Source organism: Anopheles arabiensis, chromosome 3 (assembly GCF_016920715.1).
Source record: "Anopheles arabiensis isolate DONGOLA chromosome 3, AaraD3, whole genome shotgun sequence".
Taxonomy (NCBI): domain Eukaryota; kingdom Metazoa; phylum Arthropoda; class Insecta; order Diptera; family Culicidae; genus Anopheles; species Anopheles arabiensis.
Genome location: NC_053518.1, coordinates 93,500,448 through 93,514,057, shown reverse-complemented (window position 1 = coordinate 93,514,057; position 13,610 = coordinate 93,500,448). Strand labels below are relative to the sequence as shown.

The 13,610-nt window shown below is 50.7% G+C and overlaps 3 protein-coding genes across 3 annotated transcripts; 1 reads left to right on the top strand and 2 right to left on the bottom strand.

Moving 5' to 3' along the window:
- Positions 1 to 389: 389 nt before the first annotated feature.
- On the bottom strand, positions 390 to 1,771 carry LOC120903414 (60S ribosomal protein L18a). The gene is made up of 3 exons (XM_040312835.1): positions 1,657 to 1,771; positions 981 to 1,337; positions 390 to 899 (listed from the first exon to the last, which is right to left on the bottom strand). The coding sequence occupies exons 1-3, from the start codon at positions 1,672 to 1,674 to the stop codon at positions 741 to 743; spliced, it is 534 nt and encodes a 177-aa protein (XP_040168769.1). The 5' UTR covers positions 1,675 to 1,771; the 3' UTR covers positions 390 to 740.
- A 195-nt stretch (positions 1,772 to 1,966) lies between these two features.
- On the top strand, positions 1,967 to 4,574 carry LOC120900296 (cysteine--tRNA ligase, cytoplasmic). Its single transcript, XM_040307099.1, has 2 exons — positions 1,967 to 3,931; positions 4,003 to 4,574. Exons 1-2 carry the CDS (start codon positions 2,198 to 2,200, stop codon positions 4,498 to 4,500), a joined length of 2,232 nt encoding a protein of 743 aa, XP_040163033.1. The 5' UTR covers positions 1,967 to 2,197; the 3' UTR covers positions 4,501 to 4,574.
- A 35-nt stretch (positions 4,575 to 4,609) lies between these two features.
- LOC120900298 lies at positions 4,610 to 13,522 on the bottom strand. Its single transcript, XM_040307100.1, has 5 exons — positions 12,760 to 13,522; positions 8,713 to 8,880; positions 7,625 to 8,639; positions 7,399 to 7,550; positions 4,610 to 7,325 (listed from the first exon to the last, which is right to left on the bottom strand). The coding sequence occupies exons 1-5, from the start codon at positions 12,964 to 12,966 to the stop codon at positions 7,203 to 7,205; spliced, it is 1,665 nt and encodes a 554-aa protein (XP_040163034.1). The 5' UTR covers positions 12,967 to 13,522; the 3' UTR covers positions 4,610 to 7,202.
- Between the last annotated feature and the right edge of the window lie 88 nt (positions 13,523 to 13,610).

Sequence of the window (13,610 nt, the reverse complement as noted above, 5' to 3'; positions counted from 1 at the left end):
GTGGTTTTAGCCACCAAATTAATTATTTGATATGTATCTAATGAACTGAACTGTTTTAAACCTTTTTAAATGGTATTTTACATTCGATCAATACGGAAATTACTTGATATTTCACAATGGATGTGTCAAATCAGTACAATTTGCTCAAAGAACTGTCAAATTTTGAAAACCGCGTATCTCCGAATCCGCGTATAAGAGGTACCGTGTATCTCGGGGACCGCCTGTAATTGATGGGATGATGGAACGGAACAAAAGGCATCAAATGCGGCTCAGAGTTTTTTAATACGACTATGCAAACTGTTTTCAAAACGAAACTGAGCTGCAGTTGTTGTCTAAAGGGAACAATGCAACACACATACACACGCAGAGATTGAATAACACACCAGCAGTTTGACGATACGGTATATCTTCACCATACTCCTTCTTTTATTCACCTCTCCTTTTGTTTCAACTTTGCTCAAAGACTTCCCCCCCTGGGGTGGATGGAAAAAGAGGGGGGCCGCAACTGTATTTCCGGTGCAAATTAACACTTCATCCAGAGGAATACACACAGCATCATCATCACACCGCACCGTAAACACGCACCACCAGAACAACAACCGATCGTGCACACGCAGCAGCAGCACTCACTCCAAACGCGAACACAACGCGGCTGATGCGGACGAATCCGTGGCGCTGCGGCGGCGATGCGTATGATGACAGTCTTCCCAACAGTGCCGTGCGCCGCTGCTTCTCCCGCCTTACTGGTAGAAGGTCTCCGGGCGGCGGTAAGAGAACAGCTTCCGGTAGCGCTTGTGGTGGTATCGCTGCACCAGCGGGAATCGGATCTTCGAGTTGTGGAACTGCTTGATGTGCGCACGACGCGTCTTGGATGCGGCGATCGATTCCACCTTGATGATCTGCAAAGTGACGAAGGCGAAAGAAAAAAACAGCGTGTTAATGGGACACAACCGAGAGGACACGTTTCAGCAATACCGTACCTGGATCGAGTGGGCACGGGCACGGTGACGGGAGGCCATGTCACTGTAGCACTGCGTGACGGCACCGCCAACGGTCAGGTCACGGTACTCGCGGTACATGTTGTGCGTACCGGAGCGCGAATCGTAACGCAACCAGATGCCGAAGTTCTTCACCTTCAGCGGCGTCTTCTCCAGGATGCGCTTCACCGAGACGATCTCGCCGGTTGCCTTCTTGAACTTGCGCAGCTGGCGCAGGAAGTACCAGAAGCGCGACTTGGCCACGATGTGGTCCGGGGCGAAGATGTGCATCTTGAAGAGCGGAGGGTTCTTCTCCTTCTCCGAGGGCAGCTTGCGCCCGATCACCTGGTATTCTTTCAGCTGAAATTACACATTGGAGGTGGATTAGTGGTGAGAAAGGCCATCATGCGTAAGAATGGGAAATCGCAACGAAATGGGATGGATAGTTTTGGGTCCGGCGGCAGATCAACAACATGCTACACTGCGGTAACGTTGCGCTGACCCGCTGTCACTTTGCCGACGATGAACACAAGACCCGGAATTTCGATGAAAAAGGGCTAATAAGCCCCAAATTTCAGCACGTTCCATTGCCGCCGAGCAAGCGACACACTTTACCATCCAAATTCACATCCATTTCACTGCAAATTATCGTAAAAACATAGGAAAAATAAAAATTTACCACTCCTTTAGCTTTCATCTTGACTGCGCTTCGTTAAAGAGGAAACGGAAAAGGCCTGTGACAGCAACGCATTGAACTGAAATTGACAATTCAGCAGCGAGCTGTCAAAGTGACGGTGCCATGTGGCCGTGTTGCCAGTTTCAATGTGTCGTATTTTCAATTGAGTTTTTAATTTATTTTCTTTTTAGTTCTTAAAAATATATTTGAATAATGCGACAAATAAATTTCCAAATTGCGTTAATTTTTAACAGCAATGCTTTAGCTTAAAAGGGGTTATTTTACCTAAAGTTAAAAAATAAACAAATCAGACACAATTTGACAGTTGCTCCTTCACTTTCCCCACCGAGCACAGTTTGGATAAAGTGGGAGGCGGCCTGCAGAAGAGATCTGTTTTCCTTTACACCGGATTAGGCGAATACAAACATACGGATTGCGTGTTCCATACGCCAGAGATTGCCTCCGCTACAACCGTTTGTCTCGTTAATTGCAAAGAAGATCTCCGTTCCGCTTTGAAATAGACCAAACAGGTAGCGACAAAAAAATGGCAAAACGTGTGCAACCGACGTGGCAGGCGCCGGAGGAAAAACCCGCCCCGAAGCTGTACCTGTACAACAGTTTGACCCGGCGGAAAGAGCTGTTCGTGCCACGGGACGGCCGGAACGTGCACTGGTACAGCTGTGGGCCGACCGTGTACGATGCGTCCCACATGGGCCATGCCCGGTCGTACATTAGCTTCGACATTCTGCGCCGGGTGCTGAGCGACTACTTCGGCTACAACGTGCTGTACGTGATGAACATTACCGACATCGACGACAAGATCATCAAGCGGGCGCGCCAGAACCATCTGTACGAGCGGTACCTGCAGCAGTCCAAGGACATGCCGCTGGAGCGGCTGCTCGACGACAGCAAGGAGGTGATGGCAACGTTCCGCGAGAATCTGGCCCGCACGACCGACGCAGACAAGAAGACGATGATGGACCGGATGCTGGAGAAGCTGACCGCCGCCGTGGACAATCTGTCGCTCGCGGTCAAGGAGGGCGACGAGGGACGCATCCAGCAGGCGCAGGACCAGTTCCTGCAGGATTCGAAAGATCCGCTGGCGGATCTGCTGGACAGCAAGCAGGGCTCGTCGGTGACGGAGAATGCCATCTTCGAGACGCTGCCCCGCTACTGGGAGGACGCATTCCACAAGGACATGGCGGCCCTGAACGTGCTGCAGCCGGACGTGTTGACGCGCGTCAGCGAGTACGTGCCGCAGATCGTGACGTATATTGAGAAGATCATCGCGAACGGGCTGGCGTACGAAGCGAACGGCTCGGTGTACTTCGACGTGGCCGGGTTCGACCGAAGGGAGCAGCACCACTACGCAAAGCTGGTCCCGGAAGCGTACGGCGACGCGAAGCAGCTGCAGGAGGGCGAGGGCGACCTCAGCATCGGCGCCGACCGGCTGACGGAGAAACGTTCGGCGAACGATTTTGCGCTGTGGAAGAGCAGCAAGGCGGGCGAACCGTGGTGGGACAGTCCGTGGGGCCGTGGACGGCCCGGCTGGCACATTGAGTGTTCCGCGATGGCGTCCGACATCTGCGGCGACTATCTGGACATCCACACCGGCGGCGTGGATTTGAAGTTCCCGCACCACGACAACGAGCTGGCGCAGAGCGAAGCGCACGACGGCAGTGCCGAGTGGGTGAAGTACTTCCTACACACCGGCCATCTCACCATTGCGGGCTGCAAGATGTCCAAGTCGCTGAAGAACTTCGTCACGATCCAGCAGGCGCTGGAGAAGCACACGGCGACGCAGCTGCGACTCGCCTTCCTCCTGCACTCGTGGAAGGACACGCTGGACTATTCCGAAAACACGATGGAGATGGCCGTCCAGTACGAGCGCTTTCTGAACGAGTTCTTCCTGAACGTGAAGGACCTGACGCGCCACGTCCAGACCGGACCGGCGCGGGACGCGTTCGATCGCTGGCGACCGGTGGAGGCGGAGCTGGAGCGAAAGTTTGCCGACGCACGTGCCGCCATCCACGAGGCGCTCTGTGATAATGTGGACACGCGCACCGCGCTGGACGTGATGCGGGGGCTCGTGTCCGCCTGCAACGTGTACATCAAGGAGCACCGGTCGGCCGGGTTCAATGCACTTCTGTTGCGGCGTGTCGCCGCCTACTGCACGGATTTGTTGCACATTTTCGGCGCCATCAGTGGGCCACGCGGTGGAATCGGGTTTCCCATTAGCGCTGGAGCGGCCGGTGATGGCACGGGAATGGCTGGAGACGTAAGAAGCAGAACGAAGGCGGGTCTTTGACCGGGCTCTATATTAAATGATTTTCTTTTGTTTTTTTCCAGCTCGAACAAACCGTTATGCCTTACCTGCAAGCGCTGGCAGAGTTCCGCAATGCGGTCCGGGAGCAGGCACGCGGTCTGAAGGCGACCGAAATCCTGCAGCTGTGCGATCAGCTTCGGGACGATGTGCTGCCCGGGCTCGGCGTGCGGCTGGAAGATCGGGAAGGTGCGCCGTCCGCGCTGAAGCTGGTCCCGGCCGAGGTGTTGCTGCGCGAGCGTGAAGCCAAACGTGCCGAGGAAAACCGTAAGGCAGCGGAAAAGGAACGCAAAAAGGCGGAAGCGGCCGCGGCTCAGGCGGCCAAGGACGCACAGCGCAAGATCAACCCGCTCGATATGTTCCGCAGCGAGACGGACAAGTATTCGGCGTTCGACGACGCGACCGGGCTGCCCACGCACGATCTGGAAGGGAAGGAGATCAGCAAGGGCCAGCTGAAGAAGCTGCAAAAGCTGCAACAGGCACAGGAGAAACGCTACCAGGAGTATTTGGCTTCGCAGGCGTGAGGGTTGGTTAAACTGCTGCAGCTTCCCTCCTACAAAGCTGGAAAATAAATGCATTTTTACTTCTTCAAACACTACTTTCGGACGTACAGAAGTAACTCGACTGTGCGGATTTAGTTTTTCGCAGAAAAAAATTATTATGCATCTTAAAACGTTTGCTCTTTCCACTTTGTTGCTTTTCGTTTAATATATAGGTAGGGCGTATATAACATAACACGTTACTAGGTATGCGTGAATAATCGTTGGATCCGGTCTACTATTCTCTCCATTCTGTTTCCTTTTTTTGGGAAAACATCATCCCCCACCCCAAAGAGGATTCCTAAAATCTTCCCACAAGTTCGACAGCGTGATAATGAAACACTCTGATTAGCTGTTGTACCCCGTTTGCTTTGGACGATTGTTTCTCGGCCGGCGATCCGGTGCTCTCTGCCATTACTGATTGATAACGTTCTTTGTAAGTCCATCATATCCACTTACAGGGTTTTCCAGGAGTTCTCATAGTTGTAGGACACTTCCTTGACTCTTTCTGATTGGATGTGAACTTCATACGCTGGAAATTGGACTCTATCGACAGGCTCATTGGAAATTCCTATTGGATTTGTCCAACAAGGGTGCTAGAGAGTCCAATTCCCATTACAATCAGTTAATTTCATGTAAGAAAGAGTCAATAAAGTGTCCCACAGCTATGATAACTCCTGGAAAACCCTTGAAGAGAAGTTATTTAAAAAAAACCCATCATCATCTCAACGGAAGTTGGAAACGGATCAAATTGAACAATACAACAAAACGAGCGTTGTTGTTTGGAGGTAGTTTAGTTTTAGAGGAAACGTGGTACATCCACTGTTGGGTCTGTTTCGGGGTGGACACGGTTAATGGGCGAAATGTAGGGAAGTTTCCCATTGTCTGTTTTGATTCGGAGTGAACGAACGAACGAACGAACGAACGAGGTATTCTGTCTATTTGTGTGTATATAAGTGTACGTAGGTCCTGTACGAAACAACCGAACCGACCGGGAAAAGGGCTCAAAACTCGCCATCCTACGCCATCTCACCCCGCAAAACAGAGTAAGAGGGAAGGAGGAGCAGGGTGGTGATGATAGGATGGTGCTTCTTTGCTCGTGTATAAAATCGACGATTTATTATATAAGAGTAGCGTTTTTAATCAAACAAACTGGACCCACAGGTTGTAGGGATTAATATAACATTGGATGCGCGTTATTGTACTTGAAAACATGGCAACATGGGAGAGGGAGATGCGTTGAGGATGGTGTGTGCTCGCCAGGGCGGCATCTCCACGCCGTAGATCCGGCGGCTTCCGGTTCCGCAAGCCACAGCATTCACGATTGAGAGAGTGAAGGGAGAGAGATTAACATTATGCAGGAAACGACATTCTCCCCCAAAACAAAACATTGCAACAGCGACCGTCACTTTACTTCGACAGTTTTCCGCTGGGTTGCCTTCCGCTTGGTTCGTGTGCTACTGTCGTAACGATATTTCCCCCCCTCCGCATGATCTCTCGTGATTGTAACATGCTTTCTTATTCTTACTCGCTAATTGGTTGCTTCTGTTGACTCTGCCTACACTACTATCTATCGCTTGCCGCGGCTGAATCCATTCCCAAATTAATCACATTCTCTGCTTTCCGTTCTCTTATTCCTTCACATTGCTCTGCTCTCGCTTTGCCGTAAACACTAATATTGTAACGAGTTAAAAATTAACCGGAAAGTCACTTTATACGGTAGTGGTGACATGGATGCATGACGTTGAACTAAACCGAAGCGTTGGAAGGGTGTTGAGGGATCCTTCTTCCCGCAATGCGATCTCTATATTCGTAAGCCAACATTCAAACCAAAGTTCTGCTCCACAATCACTGTTCTGTTGCTTCTTCTACTGGTGGAAATTCGAAATCACATGATTATTTCAAGTGAAACATGGTTAATCCATCCCCGATTGGCCGCGAGAGTGTGTATGTGTGTGTGTGTGTGTGTGTGTGTGTGTGTGTGTGGATGGTTGTGTGAAGATATTCAAAAATAGATCAAACTCGTACATTTGAGTTCGTGGTTTTGGGGGAGTGGTGGGCGTGAGGCATGAAAAGTGTTACCTCTCATTTAGCCAACAAGGAAACAGAGCGGGATGAAAATAAGAGTGACTAAATTTAGAAGTAAAAGAAAATATTTCCCTCCCGAGTGAGTGTGTTGGTGGGAGGGATCGTTTTCCAAACACTAAAGCACACAAACACACACGCACACACACAAACGCATCTCCACGCGGGGTTCTTATCCTTGCTGTGTACCGTCCCCGTTTGGTCACCGATAACACAAACAAACGCATTAAAATTTTATACTTTTTAAATCTTAAAACTTAAAAAAATACACGAATTAGCAAAGAACGATGCCAAAATATAGTAAATTGATGACAAATGACTTCCGGACAAGGGGAAAAAACGACGGGCTTCGGCAGCCCGCGGCGTACACATACCAACTCACACTCACACACGGAGATGACGATGACAACATATCACCACACGATCCGGATCGTAACGTATCCTTTGTCCACCTAACGCTGTCTGTCTCTGTAGGTTGTCGACCCATTGGTGTGTGTGTGAATGTTTCCCCCCACTCTACCTGCATCATCAGAGAAAGAGCCAATCGAAAAAAAAATGTATGAGAAGATGAGATCCTCCCCTTCTTCTTCCGCTCTTCACACTCATATTTGGGAGGTGAACTTTTGGATTTGACGGCGTGGTAAATCGCCAAACACCGCCTCGCCATGGACGCTTTTGGCGATGGCCTTGATGCTGGCCGCAATGTCGACTGCATCTTCAACCATCTGGAAAAAAGGGTGACACAACACGAAATGATTAGTATTTCAGTTGGAACAACACTACCATACAACTCCTTACCTCATCGAGATCATCTTCGTTCGCACGGAACGGGGTCATCATTTTCGGCATCGAAATCGGAAGACTTTTCGCAATCGAGCTGCTCTGCCGTCCGTACTGATGGCGCGGTATGAACATGCCGCCTTCCGACCGATTATTATTGTCGGATGTATCTGTGGAATGGAGCGAAAAAGAGCTAAATTGTTGTCCGCACTCTCGTAAAATGGAAAAGGCCCCGCACACTTACCATTATAATCACATTCTTCCTCGTCGGAAATATCATCCGGCGGTGGCGTCTTGTCATTCTCCATGCCATCAATGTCGAACAGACAGTCCGAGTCGAACATCATCGGCTGGGAGCGTTGATGGTTGACGCTGTTGCTATTATATCTATGTGCAGCGCCCCCGGTTAGGTTGCCGACGCTGCCGGCCAGCCCGGGTACGGACCCGACCGTCCCCAGGGCGCTGCCCTGATTGGCAAAGAGATTTGTACTCATGGAATGTTGCTGCTGCTGCTGCTGCTGAGTTGGTGGTTTGCTAATGGCACCTTGGTTGCTGTTTGCAGTATTGTTGTTGTTGATCGAGTTGGCGGCACTGTTGCTAAGCGACATTGGTCGCTGATTGCCGGCAGCGCCCACCAGCTTGAAGCCACCACCGTTCGCTTCCGGCTGGCCCGCCGAGCTCGTCCCGTTACCGTTCACGATCGACGGCGGACTGTTGCCGGTCGACATCGGCATACTCTCCGGGGTCGGGGGCGGCGTTTCCATCTGACTGCCGGCAACACCGGCCGCCGCTGCCGCCCCAGTAGCAACACCTCCCGTCGGTGTGCCTAAGCTCGTTAGCAGCGGCTGGAGCGACTTTTCCACCGTCGGGCTGGTGGCGGCGGACGGTGAGCGCTGCTGCTCGCCGGCGCCACTTTTGCTATCTACTAGTTCAGGTACGAAGGTTTGCGCCAGGAACAGGTAGTCCTGCTCGGCCCGATCGCGCACGTTGCTCAGCTGCTCGTTCATCTCCTGCGTGAAGCGGGCGATGCGCTCGTTCGCTTGCTGCGTTTCTGCGCGCATGAACGCGCGCAGCGACTCGAGCAGCTCATTGCGATCGTTCGTACTGTCGAGCGTGTTGGCCGCGGCGGTGAACAGGCTGCGGTACTGATCCTTCCGATAGAAGCCCCGGAAATCGGCCGCACGCACGTCCAGCACGATCCTGTACGCGGGCGAGTAGTTTTCCTGCGCTTTTCGTCGACTGATTTCCTCCGGCGTTACCTGGAAAGATGGCAAGGAGAGTAGTGCATTAGGCGGGGGAATGTAGGTGGAGTGACAAGGGGGGACCACTTACCGATAGTGTCCCATTGATGAGGATGTTGGCCGGGTTGGAGGCAGCCCGTGCAAAGGCAACACAGCCACAGTTTAGGCATTTACAGACGCTCCACTCGTCGCACGGGATTGTCTTCAGCATCATCATCAGCTGCATGGTCACACTTGCATCCTGGAACGGTCCAACAACCTACAGCGAAAAGGGAATTTCGAGAAGTCATTATATGATAGTGTCATATTTTATTCTATTTTAATAACTTTATGCTCTAAAATAATACTAATCGATTTTATTCATGAGTTTTTGTTGCAAATTTGCTCGCTAGGCAGCCGCTGTTCTCCCTCTCTCTCTCGCTTTCGCTCTGCCATTTAATACGAAAAAAGACAAACAAAAACCAACTAAAGCAACCTATCATCCCTTTTACGCTCAGCTGATGTGCCGGGGGAACTTAAGTCACTTCCCTTCTTTCTCCCCTCCAACGGCACTCTTCTTCCTGCCCCCCCCCCCACCACGAATTCTCCCACACGCGGAACGAGCCAAAAACAGACGAGAGCGCGTCATATTCGCCCCGCGATTATATTTTCGTTCCCTCGGTGCGCACGTTTGCGCGTTCCGAGACCGGCCCTGTGGTGGTGGGGCGAGAGCTATGTGTGTGTATATTTCTGTTACGGCCACCTTCTGGCCACCCCTTGCCCTACCTTTTCGTGCATGTGTGTGTATCTGTTTATATATTGGATGGGAGAGTTTGCTGCTCTTTTTTTGCTTATTATTTGGTGTGTATGTTGATTTCCGTATGCATTTGCGTTGCTCGTTTCTGGGGCGGGTTGTGGGTGGGATGATGAAAAGGGGAGGGAGGGGGAGGTTTAGTATTACAGCGCGCACCAAACAAAGCGATATTATATACCGGCACGGGGCCCTAATGGTAAGGTTTTTGCGATGGAAGTTGTGCACGCTCGACAGAAAATGAAGAGAGAGAGAGCCAAGAAAAGACAAAAATAAATTAATTTCATATTCCCGTTGCTCTCCACTCCAAGCTGAGGGTGTATTATTTTTGTTTTAATTCTTCATAAATTGTCTTTAAGTAAAGTAAAAAACCGGCACAAGCAGCGTGGCCTGTTCCATCAGCTTGTTTAGAACTATCTTTGCCGTGTGCAATATAAACCAGCGTCGTTTCATCTTCCCGTGCAAGCACTTTCATTATCGAATAGATCAAAAGGTCATATTCTGTTGTAAAAGCAGGGAAGGGCACACACAGGGGGGAAGAGCACACGACAAAGAGCGGCGAAAAGTGCAGCGAAAGAAATCGACCTAAAAAAACCCCTCTCCAACCTTTAATAGGAAAGAAAACCCCTTTTGGACGCGCTGGTGTCTGTGTCTGCGTGTGTGTGTGTCTTGCCACTTGCTGCAGCACCCTAAAAAAATGAGAAGAAGAAGAATAAAACCGACCAGATCTGGGCGACGGAGTGTGGAAAGAAGCGAACACTTCCATCTTTCGCCGCCCTGTGGCCCAAACACCAACACGGACACAAGCGGACGCAAAAGCGAACACACGAACTGTGTGCGTTCTTCTCTGTGGAGACCGTGTTTTCTTACAGGGCCTTTTTTCTGCTGTTGTTGTTGTTATTCGACGCGCCGTTCAAGATGAAAACCGACGTGCGATAAGTGGATGGCACACGGTTGTTGCGCCCGTTCAATGCACGCAGCAGCAGCAGCACCAACCAACCAGCCTGCGCGTATGTTGGAGTGCGCACACAAACAGTCGGGAGTGTGTGCGTGTGTATGGCGTGTGCCCGTGTGCGTGGACGCAAACCCTCGCTGTGCCCGTAGGTCTGGGTACTGTGTGCCATTGGACGATTAAATGCAAGAAAGCAAAGCAAAGCTGAACCATTTGCTCCATTGGAGGGCGGCCCTGCTCACTCCACCAACAATCCGGTGTAGAGCAAGTCAGTGGGCAATTATTGTTGGTGCCCTTTTCAACGACCTTTCCCCTTTTTCCACCCACAGTAAAGAATTATTTCTATTATTAATTAAATATTGCGCGCGTCGGCTTCTATAAACCGAAAAGCAAATGGAGTGCCGCGCGGCCAACGAAAGAGTTTCTTCAACTCTCGCTGGCTGCTGCTGGCTAATCGATTTCGCTCAATAGTACGTACGCGCAGAGCAGCAGCAACTCAGCCGCAGCTCGCTCGCAAGAAATGATAATCCCCCCCCACCAGTTGAGTCAATTATGCATTATCACAATTAACAGCCAATGTGAGGAGCGGTGGAGGATGTTGTGGCAAGGAAGCAAATGGAAGCAAAATGCCGGCCGGCATAAACCATGCATGACGTCGTTGCTGTTTTCCTTAAACACTACATGATGGAATCACGCATGGAAAACAGGAAAAATGCATTCGATGCTACTCGTTGTTCGATCTTGCAACGCACAACAACCCGTATCTACAAACAGATGATTTTTGGGCCGAGCGATACCGAAGCAGCAGCAGCAGCAGCAGCAGTACGATTGCTTATCAAATGTTGATGACTGATAATCGAACAAGCATTATTGCCCTTTATTAGCTTTCTTTGTCAGTTCCGGCTTGATTGCTACAAAATATTGGAAAAAGTAGCGTGATTAGTAGTAACACGTATCGACGGGAATGTCCTCCATCAGTCATTCCTTTGACGCCCAAGCATTGGCTTTGCATCATGAGACACACACACACCTGAGGTGCATCTGGTATATCCATAACGCAAAACGTAACCCGAGCTCTTCCCTTTTACTTCGCCGTCAACGTCACGCAGTGTGTTCTACCGGCATTCCTAATCGTTTCAGCACACACGCCACACTAAATAACTCTCGATTTAGGGTGACGGCGATGGTGGAGGTGGTGGTGGTGGTTTGCTCTACCCCATACTGATAACGCAGTTCCCCGCGGGTTGTTCCGCGAGTCGATACGGTTAAAGAGTAGCGACAGGGAAAGTGATTATTTGCTTTGCATTCAGCATTTTGAGCATTACTTTCCGTTTGTTGCTCGGCCTGTAGGGAGTTGCATTGTATGGAGGAGCCCATATACCCTTTCTTGCCGGCAATGGCCTTCCGATTAAGCGGTTAGGGGATGTGTGTGTGAGCGTTTTCTTTTTCTTCCTCCTTTTTGCCGGCCTATCGCGATTGAAAGCGAAGATGAGGAGCTTGTGTCGTCGTGATCGCAATGTTTATTCAACAGGCCTCATCCCAAACACCGGAACACAACGGTACAATGGAGGGGAGGAGCTGTGGACAAGGAGAGGATAAGATTGCGAAGCTCAATGAAAAAAAATCTGTGTACACAGCAAATGCACGTCCAATTTAGAGACACACTGCGGTGTGCGCTGCGATTAGGGGAATTGTTTTCTATTTCAATTTCAACATCAAACCCGCGGGCTAAACATTCTCGTACTGCGCCCCCCAACTTGGCTCTTTTGCTTGCTCGCTTGCTTTGATGACGCGCACTACAGATCTTCCGTGAATGTAAATGCAGAATGGTCCAGAAGCTGCCCAGGTGCGCAGCCCTCACTCCACACCCCCTTCCAGCGGTTGGTGCACGCGCTCTGTCCCAAAACAAGCAAAACAAACAAAGGAGACACATTTGAACGGCGAAGAGATTGGAGCGTTTTGAGCCAAAATCGATTTTGAGCGCTGCACCGATCGGCAGGACGAAAACGGGGGAAAACAGGACACATACACTGCCGAGGGAGACGCTTTTCGCGTTTGTGTGTGACGTTTTCTAACGCTTGCGACGCAATAAACAAACAACCGTGTGCATTTTCCAAACATTTTCTCCCGTCGCGTGCGTAGCTTCCACTGAGATTGCAACAAAGAATGCTTAAAATGAGTTAGTTGAAAAGATGATTAAAGTGCAAACAAAGGGTAAACGTTATTTTATGCACATAATTACACCGGCCGGCATGTCATGGCTTGCTGCTGCTGTGTTTGGGGGAAAACGTTTTCACACCACTGTGAGCGTATGGGGAAAAGGAAAATGGAATCGATGAAGCCAATGACAAAAACAAAATGATTAATCCTATTGTACCCTTCCTCCATATCCTTACCTCCTGGAAGAAGCCGACCAGCTCGCGTGATTTTCCTTCCGCCAGTGCGGCAATCACGGTTGGCGATGGCCGCGGCAGACCATTCGGCTCATTCCTCAGCGTCACTGGCCCGGGATCGACGGCGGCGGTGTGGTTGGTGCTAATGACGGCCGCGGTGTTTTCATCGTTTACGACTATCGACACGTTCAGGCAAGGGCAGCTAAACATTTTCACTCCGACTCCGACCGCGACCCAGCAGCCGATTTGGATGGGGATCAACCTCTCACTCTCTCCGTCCGGATCTGACTGAACTGTCCGTGCGAAAACCGGGCGGGGGAACACAGAAACACGCACGTACACACACACACACACTAATGAAGCACACTACGGGGTCTTTGCTAGTGTTGGTGTGCTGGTGGTTCGATACGTTTGTTGCGGGGTTGCGGGGGATTGGTTTCGCTTTTTGCCACTCGGTTCCACCGCAAGCTCCACCACCGGATGCTTCCAGCTATCGAAAGGCTCGAAACGAACCACAACCAGAACCGACGATGCTGACGCTAACTCTGGCAAACTCTCTGGGCCGCACTGAACCGACTGAACAACACCTCTAATCTCGTCACAGCGCGCGGCTCGAAGGGTTTCGAGAATGAAGGGAGCTGTACGCGATATACACACACACAAAACTGCACGCACACACACAAACGAACACACTCGCGCACGTACAATGGAGATGGTTTGGTTTGTTGTTTTTAAAAGAAGCCTCTTCCTTACGCTCTTACTCTTAAGGCCGGGCTACATTGATCGTACTCCTGAGTGTAATTTCGATTTTCACTAGCGCACCTGGCGGCGGCTGGTGGAAGCTTTTTTTGGTC